The sequence below is a fragment of the Cariama cristata genome, unplaced genomic scaffold, assembly GCF_000690535.1.
Source record: "Cariama cristata isolate BGI_N322 unplaced genomic scaffold, ASM69053v1 scaffold11856, whole genome shotgun sequence".
Taxonomy (NCBI): Eukaryota; Metazoa; Chordata; class Aves; order Cariamiformes; family Cariamidae; genus Cariama; species Cariama cristata.
This window is the reverse complement of record NW_009621578.1, coordinates 26,024-43,438: the sequence shown is the minus strand read 5'-3', so window position 1 is coordinate 43,438 and position 17,415 is coordinate 26,024. Positions and strand designations below refer to the sequence as shown.

Below are 17,415 nucleotides of genomic sequence, written 5' to 3'. Positions count from 1 at the left end.
TTTTTTTTTTTTTAAATGACATGATCTGGAGAATTTATTTTTGAGAGAGAGTGTGTGTGTGTGTTAGTTTTGTTTCTGCGTTTACTGTCTGTAATGGTGCTATATTTGAATAACCTAGGTCAGGAGTGAGGCATCAGGGAGAACATTTTTTGAAGTTCCCTCAGATTTAGAATTAATATTCTGATGTAGACTGCAGCAGTCTTTCTCAGTGAAAGTTTTGCTGAACTTCTAAGGTCAACTTGCCTGTTCTGTCGTTCTCCGCAGTTTCCATATGTACTGAGCTCAGAAAACAATCTGCAAAGGAATCAAATAAAACTGTCATCAAAGAACACCTATTTTTTAAAAATAGAAATACTGAAAAAGATGCTCCTAGACTGCATATATAAAGCGTCACAAGGGTGTTTTGTAGATACATCTCTGGAAGAAAATCTGATCTACTAGAAAGTTACCAGGAAAGAGACCTTCACGCTGAATGTTGCCTGTGAGTTGAAGGCTTAGGTGGAAGTCAAGCAACCAAAAGTTGGTGTCCGCTACCAGCATTGCCTTCAGCTCAAGGGTTGGTGGTATGTATGCCAGCGTAGGTATCACCAAGGAAATTAATGACACCAATCAAGTAACCCTTTTAAAATATGTCTGCTGGCTGAGACACGTTTAGAGATGTGAACTGTAATAATATCGGTGAACATCCTGGCCATCAGCATCAAGGCAGGGTCGGTGAGCGGTGTTGGTACTTCTGAAATGTTAGGAAACCTGGGGATCTGCACAACAGTATAGTGCTCTTGGACGCAGATACACCGGTTCTTGTGGCTGTCTTGGGGAACTGGGTCTAGACATTCTCCAGTTGATGTTCTTGTTATTATTTTTTTTTTTTTTTAATTTTCCTTTCTTAGAAGATACTACAAGGGGACAGGGTGAAGAGATGCAGACTTTGTGTAAAAATTTTCATGTTGTCCATAAGTATAGCCAGCTGGTTTGGATATCTGTCTGTAGCTGAGGAAACTGTGCTATGTGGTAGCTTGCTCTTTAGTGCTCATGATGCTATTTAGAGCAAGATACTTGAACTTTACTAATGCTAGCAAAACATTTCCTTCCCTCAGTTCCACTTCTCGCTGGCCAGCCAGCAGCACTGGGTGCCTAGAGAATGCACTGCCTCTCGATGACATGGTGGTTGGATGAGACAGAAGGTAGTTGGTTCTGGTTTTTGCACTGCAGCATTTCTCCCACTCAGTGCCTTGTTCTTTGGCGATCATGTGTGGCAGCATAGCCTCTCCTCCTCTGAACCATCTGCTCCACTAAATGGGGTCCAGTCACCTCAGAGACTGGGTTAATTTAGCTCCTGTGGTGTTGTCAAATACAGCCTACTGTCTTGTGAACACAAACTTGGTTTAAGAATTACTCAATAACCTCTGTCTGTGTTTCGCCACTGCTTTATTAGAAGCACAGGTGAGAAATAAACGGACTAGGCAGCCTGCTGTGGCTGGTGTGTGTTTAGCCAGCTGGTAGACTAGCTTTGGTCAGGGGCTGATTTACAGTTGTGTGCAGTAGCTGAATGAACTGAAGAGAGAGGTCTAATGTTAACCGGTGATCCTTATGCTGCTTTGCAGCTTTCTCCCTCCACGACAGCTGAATTTTATATGTTGGCTCTCAGCTCTGGTTCTGATTTGTGTCAACTGTATTCCAAAGACAGATACAGCCTGACAAATACAAATTTATTTTTTTTCCCCTGCATGCACTCATCTGCAAAGATTAGTTCTTTAACCTATTGCTTTGAATATGTTTCTCCCCTGCCCTTTTGTATTTTAGCCTTTGCACCCTTCTCTCTGTGTAACAGACCTAAGCTTCTTGTCTTGTTTTTGGAAATCTTTTTCACAGTCTATCCAGCCTACATACCATGTGCTGTCAGGGAGCCAGATGTGGCATCTTGTCATCCATTAGGGCCAGTCTTTATTGCCTACTCTTTCTTGTTCTTCTAACAAGCCTCATTGTGCTTTTTCTTGTGATGTGCTGCATAATTTGAGGAGACTAAATGTCTGCAAAACTCCTTCTTCGTATCCTTCTGTAAAAGTCTCTCTTGGTGTGATATTAGCAAAGAAAAAGTTTCAGTGATTATACTGCTGGACTGCTGAGACCACTGTTCATGTTTTCCAGTGTTGCCTTTTTTTCCATGTTCCTTTCTTTCTCTATGTGCACATATTATGCCGTAGACTTATTTTTAGGCATAAACAGAGGCTTTGGCTTATGGAGAAGGCCGAAGAAGAAAACAGCTTCTCATTTATGAGTGCACTACTGTAATGCCTTGCCTTTTTTTATACTTGGCCAATGAAGACTTCAGGGGAGTAGAGAGAAGTGCTGTGTTTGTACAACAAAACCTTATACGTTGTATAAGCATGAACAGCTTTACCTCATCAAATAGTGCATAAAAGATCCAGGAGGAACCCAAAACAAACGGAGTGTGTGGTTCCCCTTACCCTTTTACTGCTTATTGACTGAGTCATTAGACCCCTGAGCCTGTGGTCTGTCTGCTAAACTTGCCTCTTTACTGAGATGGAAGCCTAGTAGGGTACAGGGAGCTTACCTTGGGGCAGACGCGCTCTCTTTGTGTCTACGTGACTTCTAATTCCTCCTTTCTTGCCACCTTCTCTTTTGCTTATATGCCCTGAATGAATGGCTGAATGGGAAATTGAATGTCCTTGATGGGTGTCTGCAGCCAAAACAACATTAACACAATCTGTCCTTTGAAGAATTAGTACGTTTTCTTTGTGCTGCTCTAGGGACCAGGCTCTGGAAATACTATTAAATGTAGTTTTCTATTGAAATACGACTTTAGGTGTAGTAGCAGAGCACTTTATCAGTCTGGTCTCATTGTTTGCTGCTCATGCTGTTGTGGAAGTGAAACTTATCCGTATATAAACAAAATCTCATTCTCAGTACATTCACATAGAATCAGCACAGCTGTGGAAGGGAGAAGAAATAAAGTCTTCTAACAATCATATTATCAGAGATGATTATGGAGTTGCATTTGTGTCACTGGTTGTAGTGTAACACAGTGAAAGTGTGTGGTATTGGTCACTATAAAGTTGAACTATCCTTGAGAGTCTTCATGGCTGGTGGTGAGGTTCCACTGTAAAACAAATTTAGCTTGAAACTCTGCTCTGAAGATGGGTAGCATTCCTATAAGGCAGACAGGCCACCTCTCTGCGATTGCAAATGAGTGTATTTTCATCTCTAGACTATCCCCTGGAATTCACTGTTCGCTTGAGATTTTTTGTTTTTCTTTGTTTAAAACTGTTCACACTTTCATTTTTAGATTAAAAATGAAGGCTGCTCTCTCCATTATCCCTCTCTTGTCCATGGTGCCTTTGCAGGAAATGAGATTGTATTTTCATGACCCTGGGAAGTACCAGTCTGGTAACTTGAATTGAATAAAAAAGAACAAAATCAGACACATGTATGGAAGTAGGGGGGAGGGAGCTAGAAGTTAAAGGAATAGGCATGTTATTGTCTTAATTACTTGGGGGGAGTTATCATCTCACCTCAAATTAGAGTTCAAGTCTAATCCAAGTAAGGCTAAATAAATGATTATTCAAGCATCTGAGGTGTCTGGACTTTAATACTGAGTAACTGTGTCACAGAAAGCATGTGCTGGGAGCTGTGGATATATGCAGGGTAGGAAAAGAGAGTGTGTTTTTACCTGTCTACCAGAAAGGAAGGGGGTATACTAGTGATAGCTGATGCAAACAAAGGCCAAGTTCAGCATGAGAAGGAATTAAGAGTTAATTGCAGAGAAAGGTTTCCCTTTCAGGTGGGATGCAAGGCTTTTGATGGTAATCTTAACATACATCTAGTGGATCTGATTAAATTGCCACTATATAAAATCCCTACCATTTGGATTACAAAGTAGTTAAACCCCCCCCTTGATACTTTATGGTGCTCCGTAAGTACGCTCAAAACAACAGCACGTTCCTTCAGTGTTTATTTGAACACTGCAGCTGTTTGGCATTGCAAGCAGAGTTCACATTGGGAGTGGGCTTGATTCTTACCAGGGATGCTGGCTGCGGTTAGTTGTGTGAACTGGTAATAAATGAAACAATGAGCTCCAAAGATTCCCAAGAAGCAAACTTTGCTGTGCTGTGGATGAGCATTTTGTCTATAGGTACTGTGTAGTGCTTCTGTTTGCACAATAGGGGAATCACGTGGGAGTGTAGCGTATAAAGGGAAAATTACTTCTACTTGCTTTCTTTATTTACTCTGTCTTACTTGTGGATAAAATACGAACAACCAATTTTGTGATATGCTGTTACTGTCCTGGCACTTGGAGCTCAAAAGGAAAAATAGGACTGGCTGTCATTCTATACTTCTGTAACACATGTCCGTGTATCTCTGTCTTGCTCAGGTTGTCTCCTGCTGCATATTACGCTCAGAGGATGATCCAGTATCTTTCCCGGAGGGACAGTATTCGTCAGCGCTCTATGCGATACCAACAAAACCGTCTCCGCTCTTCCTCCTCCTCTTCTTCTACTTCAGACAACTCAAGCCCTTCTGTAGAGGGAAACGATCTGGAATTTGAAGATTTTGAGTAAGTGTGCATGCTGCCTTGCCCTCTTGCTTGAGTCTGTTGTCAGCACAAGACTGCTTTGTGTCTTCCTACTGTTTACCAGTCAAAGACATCTCAGGCTTCCTGTAGGAACAGGTTAAGTCATTCAATCAATAAGTAGAGCAGTGATTGCTACAAATGGGTCTTGTCATTTCTATTATGAAAATTAAGGATGCTTTAGGCTACCTTCAACACATCAGGCTATCTCAACCAGATTTAAAAGACTGGGTAAATAAAGAAAAGGAGAATCTTTTTCTCCCATGGAACAGATGGGCAACCAAGAGTTTATTAGAGCCTTCATATCTTGAGACAGAACAGGAACCACTAAGAGGCTTTGCAGGACTTAGTTCTTTGGCTTAAGGCTGTAGGAGACAGCCAGTCATGTTCTGTGACTTTTACTTGCTCTATCTACAACTTTGTCAAGTCAGCTGAAATTCCTGGGATTGTTTTTTTTGGAAGACTTGGTGATTGTGAATCTGTGTTAAATTAAGGTTTAGTTTCCTGTAAGGAGAGCAAAAATGGCCTCTTGCGTCAAAGTGAGGAATGACTCCACATCCAAACCTTAGAAGATCACTCCTGTAAGCCACTGTGGTTCCTTCTGAGTAGTTCTCCTGACAAACTTTGAAAGTCTGCTCTCCAGCATCTGCTTTTCGACTTCCGGTGATATTCAGTGTAATCCCAGCAAACAAATTTATTGCAAACCCTTTCCAATAAATGGACGTATAGTAATGGGTTGTTTAGATGGCATGGAGACCAAAAGCTCAGGAATTTAGATTAAAATCTTATTTTAGCAGAAAAAAGAATATGACCTTTCTAGTCTGTCTTCAGTCATTTCCTTTTACATATGGGATTTTCCCTGGGTGCTTTAGGTATTTCACTCAATTTTTCCCCCCTTTGTGATTAAAACGTAGGATGATTCTGAGCATGGTCATGGAGGTAGTCTGTGGTGGTAGTGTAGTAGAGAGGTGTGTTTGATGGGAGCTGCGAAATCCTCAAAGATCTGGGCTTTTATGTTGCTGCTGCCAGCAGAGGATGCTGTCAACTTTGCTACTATCATAACTTTCATGTTCACTTGCTGCAATGGCACACATTTGAAATGGCATGTTGTTAAAACTCCACGTCCTTTGTGTCAGGGTGAAGTCACTTTATGAAGGACACTGGTAACACTAGCTATTCCCAGAAAAGCAAGGTGTCAATCCCTTTCTGACTTTTAAAGTGGTGGTAGACTTTTTTTCCTTAGAACGTTGTTCTGTGAAGCTGTCGTTTCATGCTCCAGCAATTAAATATTCAGAAGTACAGGGTGAGTTAGTGTCTTCCTTGTCATTGTGGCCTTGCTTGTGCAAGATGTAAATAAGGGGAGATAATGCAGAAGAGTCACTACCTAGTAGCTTTTCCCAAGCAGCTTTGTGGTCTGGAAGAGCAGAAGTATGGTGGCTGCTGGGCCCATTTTGTGAGGTGGGTGCGCCGCAAACATGGACCTTAATATTTCCATTATTCCATTTCATTTGTCTGGGGCAGCTTGTTCTACTGGGAAAATAAGAGATGGTACATTCTTTGTTCACAGAGCCAGGCAAATGCCTGCAGAGAAGTGTGTTCCCCTGCAGATAATGTTCACACAGTAAGAGCACCTAGTCAGGGAAGCAATTCAATCAGCCGTACTAAGGTTGTCTTTCATTTCATACTGAGCAAAAAGAAGTGTTTATTCCTTACTGTGCAGTGGCTGAATTTGTTGGTTGAATATTTCATATTGAATTTTGGTCTGTGCATTCAAGACATGCTGTCTTTTCTTTCTTTGCTTCATTATTTCTCCTGGCTGATTAGAGTGAGCTGCTGTGCGGGGGTCCTTTAGAGCTGGAACTTGTCTCGTGACTCATTTGATTTCTTCTGCTGACACTTCACAATGAAATCTCTTATACAGAGTTCTTGCTTCTCCTTTTGCCTGTATCCCTCTTTCTTTGCTCGCTTACCTGAGCAGAGTCTTGTATTTCTTTGTGTATTTCTTTCTTGACATGATCTAGATGCTCTGGCTTCCCTGCTTCTCCAGATCTGATATAGGACAGGGAGTTGCTACTGTGTCTAGCTGTCTGCAGCTCATGCTTTTCTCCTGAAATCCAGTTTTTTTTTTTAACGTAAAAGCCATAGCAAATTGCCTTGATGCTTTATCTTTCTAAACTGGTTAATGTGATTGTAAATATTCTCTCTCCTTTCATTTTCCTAGAGATCAAGAGAAAGATGTAAGGGGCATTAAACCACAGTTGGTTTTACTGTACATAGAGCTCTGGGCGAGGAGAGAGCCTTGTGCTTGTGCAGGGTGCCTGAGAGGCAAGCCTTCCTCAGCCTTCATCTTCTGTGGGGTTCTGAGGGTTTTTTTCTCCTCTAAGATTAATTTTGTATCTTTTCAGCTTTGCTTACTTAATGACCTAGCAAGAGGCGTGGAAAACTTGACCTCTGCACTGTTTGTGTGCGTATGGCCTCTAAATTTAAGCTAAAGTCTCTCCTCCTATGTGCCCGTCTACTGGTGTCGTTTTCTCCATGCAGCTTCTCCAGAATCTCATTTGAATTCATTCATAAATACATTTAGTTTGTGATAGCAGTAGTGTTGGTCGAAGAATGTGAAGTAGAGTATTTTTTGTAGGTATTACTAATACCTATTCTATTATACCAGCTTTTATGGACAAGGGAGGAGGAGGGAGACACAAGCTATACCTGTGTTATTTGGTCTAATAAGATGTTATCTCTCTGCATGTACTGCCCGTGTTTAACCTGTCACTGTTGTCATCGTACTGCTTATTGAATACAACTGACAACTGTAAACTTAGTCATGTCTGCATGAAAGCATTTCATACGGTTTTGTAATACATATACAGATTGTAATATTAGGTTATTAACAGATAAATTGATATGAGTGGGTTTTAAGGTTAGCTTTAGCAGAATCTTAAGCTAATATGAAAAGACTTCTTGTATTCTGGGAAAAGAATCTCTGAATGGAGAAAGATGTCACTTTAGTCTTCCAGCATAACTGATAAAAATAGATTCTTTATAGACAAGTCATAGATGTTGAACTTTCTAATTTCGAGGTCTTTTTTGAGTGTCTTATGTTTGGATCACATAGTACATTTAGATTTTTAGAGCTAAACTATCTTTTCTTTTGATTTCTTCAACAAGTTTGACTGGGTCTCTTCTAGAGACTTCCTTTAGTCATGAACAGCTCTGATGCTGGAGACTGTGGGTGATGCTTCTAGGAGTCCTCAGATAGCACAAGCTACTTTTTTTTCCTGTGGAATTCTAAACCTGTCACCATAATCAGAATGTGAAGGTGTTTCTGCAGAAGCATTCTGGCCGCCTATGTCCCTTTTTGTCTACGGTAAGTGTAGGAAAAAATACAGGTTCGTTTTATCTGTCAGGCTGAAAAGCAGATATATAAGACAGTGCATCAGCTTGCTGTCTGAAAACCTTGCTCAAATCCTTCACTACAGTTCTATAAAGGCTTTCAAGCCAAGGCTAAAGGTGTGACTGTGGCTGACTCCTCTGTCTGCTTTTGAGAGTGGGCTGCCTGGTAGAATATAGATACGAAGGAGCTTGGAGATTACACTCTTTTAATGTCTGCAGCTTTTCCCCTTTCTATCCTCTTCTTTTTTCTTCCTCCCAGGAGGGTCTGTGATGGAGTGGATCCATTCAGTTTGCCATTGTCACAGAATAGGAAGGTTTTTATTGTGTCTTTACAACAAGAAGAGCTTTACCTCACAGGCCTGAAATCTTGTTTTGGTGCTTTATCTTTTCAGTTTCTTTTGAGACACCAAGACAGGGAATATGAGCACTGTAGGCACTGTTTTACTGAGACCATAATGGGCATTCTTGTTTTGTGGAAGCAGACTCTTGCTTTGCAGAGATGATGAATCACCTATGGAAAACTTACAGGATTCAGGGTGACATTATTTGGCTTTATTTGTCAACTTAAAATCCTTTCGTTTAAGGCATGTTCTGGATCAAGACTTGTGGTTTTTCAGATGGGCATCTTGCAGGGACCTCTTTGTAGGTGTGGAAGATACATGAGTATCCGCCATGCCTGTCTTCTGCCATTTTTGGTTGCTTTATTGACACTGTCACTACAAGAACTGCCAAATCTAAGTTCCTCCGGTAGCCTCTTGCCTTAAAAGGTTCTAAGATCGCAACCTGCCAGCTGACTGCCACTGCATTAAAGCTGTAAGTCTCACTTCCAGTTTCTTGAATGTGATTTTCATTTATTTCAGAGAGTAGTATGGTAGATTCTTTCTGGCCTCTTCCATAGGTGAAGTGTTTGGTTTGGGAGTCCGTTTTGTGTCGTGGTTGGTGCTCCACTTTAAGCTGGCATTTTGGTTTAACTTTTCTATGTATTAAGAAGAAAAGTGCACAGCCGATTAGACATTCATGTGAGATATCCAGGCAGTCACCCTTCTTTTGGAACATCATTTAACGCATCTTTTCTTGTTGGCTTCTTTAAGAACCTTGACTTGTGCATCTAATAATACTAATTAGAAACTAGCTGGAAGCAATTGTGTCTGAACTATCATTATGCAATGAGAGCGAGCAGGGGAGACAATGGCTGTGGCAGTGTGGTCAGTCAGTAGTGTGCACTTGGGCAGGAGGTTTGGTTTGGGATTCTGTTCTCCCTATTGCTTCTCAAGCGGAATGGTGGAAAGGAGTTTCGGGAGGGTGAGTTGTGTGTCATGGTGAGGATAAGCATACAGTTTACTTAATGGCTGAGACAGAAAGAGATTTTGGAAAGTTTGAGTGAGGGGAGAGAGAAGTTGGAGATTACCAGTTACTGAAATAACTTCTTCTTTACCCTTGTGAAGGAATTCCATGCTCATGTTTAAATCCAGTCTCTACCTTTTCAGTCTGACTTTATATCATTGTTTGCTAGAGACACAGAGCAATGGGAGCACTGATCTGCAGAAATGCAATTGAATTCACAATGCAGCACCTGCTGTTTTCCCTTAGCACACAGACTACTAAGAGCGCATGGGTAGAACCTGGACTCTTTGTACAGCCAGTCTTGATCTTTACTGCCCTCCTTCCCAGCTGTTCACTGTGCATTCGTGTATTTCAGACTATTTTTTCCTTCCTGTGACAACATTCAACTTCTGGAAAAGAAGCTCCTTCAAATAGGAGCCAGGTTTTCTTGGCAGGAGAAAGGAGAAATTGGAATGGCTAAAGTTTTTTGTGAGACTTGAAATAAGTATGGAGCTTTTGATCTACAGCTCCAGAACAGCAAGACAAGTTCTGTCATTGTGGAGAGAGAAGCGTAGGGAATCCCAGATGTAAGAAAAGAGGTTTACTCTGTAGGGTGACTATAGCTTAAGCTTGACAGCTCAGGATGGATGGGGTGCCAAGTGCTCAGTTCTGATAGGGCATAGTGAAGGTGGGTAAGAGAGATGACTTGATCAATGGTAGACTTTTGGTGTAGTGGTAGAAAGATACCATGTCCGAACTGCAAGGTTTCTAAAAGCAATTAGGCTGGTTGTTTTTTTTTTTTCTTCATTTTTCTCCTTATCACCATGACATTTACATTTGATGTTAACAAAAGACATGGTAGGGGATGTGAGAATCTATATGGACCCTTCGTCTCACTTAAATGCCAATGGATTTTTAGGATCCATGACACGTCAGTATGCTGCAGAAAAAGCAGGAATTTCTTTCTGGAGGTCTTAGATGGGACCGTTTGTTATCTGTCTGTCTTCCTTGAGCAGCTACATATAATATTCTTGTTAGCAATTTGTTATTTGAGTTCAGATAAAGATATTAAAAGCAGGATTGCTATTTGTTGTATGTACTTGCCATTGTTGTTTTCTTCTCAGAACCCCTTTATCTGTGATTTTGATGCGGTTTCCTCTCCCTCTGTTTCTTGGCTCATATGGCTCTGCGTCATTATTTTTGATGAAGATGGACCTTCTCAAAACCGGCTTTCGAGGCAGACCTGTATTTTGTGGAACTTGGTGGTCACTTCCTGTTGGTTTTTTTTTCTTTCTGTCACAGGTTTCTGGAGCAGTTAGCACTGGGATGTTGCTTCCAGATACATAGCAATTTATGTTAATTGTATTCATCATCTTAAAGACAGTTGCAGGCTAAGAATACTAACAAGTCCTGGATGAATGGGAATGATATTGAATGTACTCTTTGAACTTCATTTTTCAAGGATTAGTGAGAGTCTTAGCTTGGCTTGTGATCTACTCATAGTAGCCTGCAGCTTCATTTTCCCTATTCTTTTTATCTTTATCTTTTGTGACAGTCTTTTATATTCCCCTTATCTTGGTCTTAATGTCTAATAATACTGCCTGGATGCAGTGACAGGCAATGACTATTTCCTTGCAGCCGTACTGCAGGATATTGCTAACCTCTCCAGCATAATGTTGTTTTACCATTAAGTCACATTCCAGCAAGGCAAGTGTCTTCATAGCAGGGTGGTGGAAGAATGAGTACCTTTTGAAAGATGACAGTTGCCAGAAAAGCTTGCATCACATTCCATACTGTTGGTTGCCTGGGCTTATAGAAACAGGTTTGATGTCAAGATAGTACATCTGAGTTTGTCTGCTACTTAGGAACTGTGTTCATTGTTTTCCTTTTGCTTTTATTTTGTGTCTGTGAAACTCTTAAGTCAAACTTAGGTCACCTAGTAAGTGACGTCTGGTATTAATGAGAGTGATTAGGAAGCAAGCTGTTATTAGTTTGCTAGCCACACAGAGCAGGCAACGGTTAGCATTCTTCAAGCCTGTAGATCTAAGAGATTAGCATTGTTTGTGCGGTTATGTTTTCATTTCTGTTTCCCTTGGAAGAGCAGTAGCATAACATATTTTAAAAAAAGAAAGAAAAAGTTGGTGTTTACTTTTCACGCTTTTTTCCAGTATTGAAGCCTGATGGAGCAGCTGATTGTATGTGTGCTACAAACTGCGTTCAGTGCGCACCAGTTGTGAAGTTTCCAAGTGATTAGAACTAGCTGTAGCGATATTTTCCCTAATCATGCTCATGTTTGGGTGAATGTTTGAAAATGGCTAATTAAGGGGTATCAAAGGAAGGGTAGTTGTAGTGCTGGATGCCTTGGTTTAGAACTAGCTGTAGCGATATTTTCCCTAATCATGCTTGTGTATGGGTGAGTGTTTGAAAATGGCTAATTAAGGGATATCAAAGGAAGGGTAGTTGTAGTGCTGGATGCCTTGTTTTTTTTTATAAAACACTGAATACAGTGGTTGTCTTAATACTCGTGTAGCAGGTCTAGGTTGGGGAGTAGAGATTCTCTACCTTTATCTGGCCTCTGATGTTTCTGTTTTCTAATGATTCACTGTAGCTATGGAGTCTTATTCTGAAATGTGTCATCAATTTGTGAGCCCACCACACAGTGAGATGATTAAAATAGAGACAACTTATACTGTGCCTAGATAAGAGTGAGTTCTTCGTTCTGGTTCCAAATCAGTCTTTCTCTGAAGCAATCCTTGGCATTTAATGGGCAAGTGCTGCTGTTTCTCTTGATAAATCTCTCTTATATGATGCTTCTCTGAAACACTTGATCTTCTGAAGTGCCATTTTTAATCTTGTAAATACATTTTCTCCTGAACAGCCCTCTGAGAGGTAGGGAAGGCTGGGGGGTTTGTTTCCCCAGTTTGTCTCCCTCTGGTCAGGAGAGCCATTAGTAACTCAGCAGTCTGCTGTTTTATAGGAAGTTTTAGCTGATAAATAGATATAAGTTTTCCCTGGTGTTCCTTTGAAAAAGCTGGTAGTGAAAGACTGGCATTTTAGCCTTCAAAAGAACATAAGAAGATGGAAGGGCAGCATGTCTTGGGTGACTTACCTGACTTCTTTATCAATTACTGTATTAAGTAGCTATGTTTAAAAAATCTATTCTTCTAGTTCTTGTCTCTCCAGCTGAGCAGCATTGCTCTTTGCAGTTTCTTTAATATTTTTGTTCTTCAATTTTGTTTGGCTTCCAGTGTTATACTTGGGAGTTTGCTCCACAGTCCTAATACATTTAGTGACAGGAGAGGCTTTTCATGTAGCAGATGCTTCTTTTTGCTTCAATTTCCCTGTTTCCTGTTGTCTCCTCTTGTTGTTCTGCCTTAAGTACTACTCCTTCAGTAATGGTCATATCCTTCAAACATGGGTAGATAAATTTATATTTATACCTTTCATTTTTACCAGATTATGTATATTCCTTTAAATCAGTGTTTTTATCGTTTTGATGTGTGTGGATGTCAATATTATACCCTTTTTGGTAGGACCAGTGCTCCTGACTTGCTTATTTGTATCTACTTGTGGAAGGAAGTCTCTGCTCAGAGATAAGTCAGTTGTCTTGAACCTTTTTCTCTTAAATACAATCCTGTTTTTAGATGAGATGCCGTTGTCCTCAGAGCCCTAAGTAGGGTGGTCCCCTTTTCCTGGCTTGAGTTTACAACTTCTCCAAGACTTAAGGACTATGGATAAAGTAGCATATACTGTGTGGAACGGGTATTTTTTGGTTAAGAGACTAGTCTTACTGATCCAGGAGATGTTATTTCAGCTATTATGTCCTTCTGCAGAGTTACAACCGACTTGCAGTGTGGCTTTTCCTTTTGTCTTCTAGGATACCTGTGTCTCACTGAAATATTCAGAATGTCAAGGGTTTATTTATTTCATGTTTACCTCTCTATTTTGAGAGGCTTATTTCCTAGAAATGCTCCTAGTTTCCCCTAACTTCATTTGTGGGGATGCTAAGGATCTTGCAGGATCAGACAGAGGGAAAATGACAGTTTGAACATCTTCAGGTGTTTGGTGCTCCTCTCAGTTGTAAAGCTAGTAGTTAAGTTTCTATCATAGTGTTCCCAAAGCTGTATGTCCCTTACTCATCTGGGTGCTGCTGGAAAGTGATTGACATGTTCTTAGAATCACCAGCAAATGTGATGTTCCCCTCACCACCTTTTTTCCTACTTCTGTACCCTTTGTAAAACATAATACACACTTTATCTTGTAGTCCTATGCAGCTTTTGTGAGTACACCCTTCTCAGGATATGTCACCTGTTTTCATCTAAATCAGCAGTGAATCCTGTGAAATGAATTGCAAGATTTCAGGATCTGTTTCTTTTTTAGTATGGCCAGTTCAACAGGACATCCTCCAGGTACCCTCTTTAGAGGACCTGGTGTCAGACTTGACCAACCTGTAAAGCCAAATAAGTTTGCATTTTCTGGTAAACGCCTCTGAGCTCCTGGTATGATCTTTGTGCTCCTCCTTCCTTCTTGCTTTGTGCTCCTCCTGCCCTCTGTGCTATCTCCCCTACCCTCTGTGCTCTCTCCTCTGAAGTAACTTCCTGCACTCTTAAAAAACTGATAGCAAGTAAGTGGAGAAACTTAATGTTTGAAGTACTGAGAAAATATTATTGGGTTTTTTTTCTGTTGCATCAACATGGTGCAACTGAACCCAGTGTCAACCCTGAAGGATATTTGTAGATGGCACTTAACCAATTATTTAGCATTTCTATTGTATGTAAGTGTCTAACCTCTGCAATGGAAATGGATTTAGCATTTTAAATTGGATCACATGAAACACGATGAAATGCTGAAAATATGGAACAATTGGCTTGGTCTGATATAATTTGATTCTTATGAGCTTGCATGGCTTTCTGGTGCTGGCTCTGATAATTAAATGGCTTTTCAAAATGGTCATTGTTGACCTAATTCTATTGGCAGAGTAGTCAGTGGGAGTTTTAATATTGACTACAGTGGGAACAGTTAGACCAACAGATTGCATTAGAAATCCCATGCTGTGTGTTTAATTTCACTTCCTGATACAACAATCTCTAAATATTAAAGAGAATTCTTGCCAAGATAGAGAAGCAGAACGTAGCTTTTTTTCCTTTCTGACAGTCTTGACTATATTCTGTATCCACTCAGTTATTAATGCAGTAGCCAAGTTACCAGATGAAAAAGAATGCCTTTTTCTCCAAACTTTAAGATGGAAAGTTTTGCATCTCCACTCAGTTATATTTACGTTGGTCAACTTTGCTCTCAACAAGCAAACAAAACAATGGTAGAAAAATCCAAGGAGATTTGACTATTTTATCCAGTTTAGGATAAACTTTTTCATCCTTTTTATGCCCTATTAAAAGTCCATATATCTCCTGAATGTTTGGGAATTGCTTCCTTTTCCTGTTCTGTTCTGTGTTAGCGTTAATGCTATTTTCCCCCTACCAACTCTTATTCTCCATATCACCGTTTTGATTGTCCCATACTGGTATCAGAACAAATTATGAATAACCTGAATGTTGAACCAGACCCTTAGAGTTGTTTTGACCATTTGGTGGTTCTTACAGTTCTCTTCCTGAGACAAATTAGTCTGTTAATAATTATAGTATTAAGTCTCCCTTGTCACCTTACATGCTGATTACTTCTGATTTTTTCCCTGCATCTTGCTCAATGGATTGCTTAGTTTCTCTGTTATTATTTTTTCACTGCAGAAGTTTCCCTGTGCTGGTCATATTTGCTGGTGCACTTAAAACAAAGGGCATTGCAGGACACCCTGTTACAGCACTTGCTGTGGCACGTTTTTGTTTCGTTTACTTTTGCAAGGTTATTGAGTTGCTTTACAGAAGAGGCTGTTTTTATGTAGACACACGCACTCTGAGGGATCCGCTTTTGCAGGTTGTGTTAATTAAACTATCCACTGCAAATCATTATCTAATGAGTCTGTAGGTAGTTGACACTAAATAGAAAGTAGAGCATTAGCTCTTCACCAGTACTTTAGAGAACTTTGGAAACTTTTCATTTCTTCCCGGAGTGCTTCGCGCTGGCACAGCAGTCGTGCTAACATCTGCTCTCCTCCCTCTGTCAGCAGGCTGTATGTGGTACAGAAATAACACAAAGTGCCACCCATCTTCACTGATCTGTAGGGGTTTTTTTATTTTCCTTTTTAGGAGGTGCAGAAATAATCTTCAGCTGGCACCAGGGTAATATCAGCTGTTCTAGCTTTTCAGCACTAGACGTTTAAAAACACTCTTGCATGTAGTTGAGCACGGGAGTTTAGATATAAATGACTCTGTAAATTAGTGATGCAGAGTAATGTTTAGTACTATTCCTCTTTAGCACAGGGGAGTGTATCTTCCATTACAGTAAATAGGAATTCCAGCATTCTCAAAGGATAGTCACTGTTTCTCATTCCCAATTCTGCTGTTTGAGTTATAGGGCAGTGGCAACTGGGGTGTGGTGGGTCTTCATTTTTTTTTTTATTTTTTTATTTTTAAATTATTATTATTCCTAGGGAATGTTAGAAAATAGATTGCTGTCTCTTGAATCAGTAGAGACTGTGTCTGTCATGGTGAAAACTGAAGAAAAGTCTAGTCTATATTTTTTCCCTTTTAGGCTTTTTATATTGGGGAAGGGTTTTATGCACAGTGAATGGGACAGTACAGGATAGAGTTCTTGCATCAGAAAGTCTGATTGATTAGAAAATTGTGTCCTGAAATGTTTTTTGTGGATGTTAAGAGCATTGACTAGTGGCATTTTAAAAAAAATTGGACTGTAAGAGACTTTGCACCTTTATCGTCTTTTGTTTGCTGAAGCTCATTCCTTATTCCTTTTGAGAGCTGCTGCAGACATTCTCTTCAGCTGGAGAGTTCTGCAGGGTTGTTCCTCTTGCTGATACTTGTCCCTTTCAAAAGCATCTTCTAATTCTAGTAAATGTCCAAAGCAAATGCAAACCCTGAAAAACGTTTTGCTGCGTTTCTCCCAGGACCGCGTATCAGCATCACTTCAAAAACTGGTACACGGACTTTGAAAAGTGTATTTCTTGTCTGACTTTCACTAGCCCTGACTGTGTGTGGTGAGATCTGGCACATAACACTTCTTTTTCCCTTTGGCCTTTTCACCTTAGTGGGAAAAGTTGATAATGTCAGCACTCGAGTTCACAGGATTCCTTCTGTTATTGATCCACATCTTAATAGACTGGAGGCCTCTGATAAAAGATCAGCAGCAACTTTTCCATTGCTGATTGCAGGAATCCTGCTGGTTGCACTGAAACCTCAGGGCGAGATGCAGCTTTGGCTGTGAACTGCAAATACTGCGTCTGCAGTGGGAGGAGAAATGGAAGCTTTGAGCTTGGATTTAGGTTTGGTTTTGATGAAAGAGCTTGAAACGCTAACGAGCTTTGCAGAACAACCTCTGCTTTTGTGTTCCTGGTTCCTCAAGTGTGTGGGCAACAACCACGTAATGGACTTTCTTTTCAGCCCACATTTCTTGCTCACTGACTTTAAAAAAGCAAAACAAAACAAAAAAAAATACAAAATGCACAGCTTGCTGGAGTGGGTTAGGAATGTACCGCTTGTGTGTTGCATAAGGAATATTTAGTTTCCTAGTGATTCCAAGGCTCTGCAAGTAATATTTTCCCTACTTTTTGGGAAGGAGGCAGGCAGGGCTGCAATTACAGGTGGGGATCTGGAATCCAGGGAGAACAGACTTGCTACTTGTGCAGGGTCATGCAGAGAGTAAATTTCTGAATGGAGAATAAAGCATGGCCAAGGTCTGTTTCAGAACTCCAGAGTCACTAATGGAGTCTCATTATTTTCCTTGCTGTTTTAGTGCTTTGTAATTGCAGGATCTCTTGTGACCTATGAAGACAATATCAGGAATTTTGTTTGTTGGGGACTCTGGAGGTCCTCCAGTTTGGCCTCCTGCTTGTCGTAGGGTTGTTATTGCCAAAAGCAGACTGGGTCAGCCGTGGCTTTGTCTAAGCTCCTGTCTTGAGACTTGCAAGGATGGCAGCTCCGCAACCTCCCTGGGTAACCTGTTCAGTGTTGCGCTGCCCTCCTGGGGAACGAGACTTTCCT

At 40.6% G+C, this 17,415-nt stretch overlaps 1 protein-coding gene across 1 annotated transcript in view; it reads left to right on the top strand.

The window, feature by feature from the left end:
* The window catches only part of LOC104163123 (activating molecule in BECN1-regulated autophagy protein 1-like), a gene marked incomplete at its 3' end in the record, with an annotated part of 44,890 nt that overhangs the window by 26,063 nt on the left and 1,412 nt on the right, over positions 1 to 17,415 (top strand). The window contains 1 exon segment of the mRNA XM_009702020.1: positions 4,394 to 4,576. Coding sequence (XP_009700322.1) covers positions 4,394 to 4,576 — 183 coding nt within the window.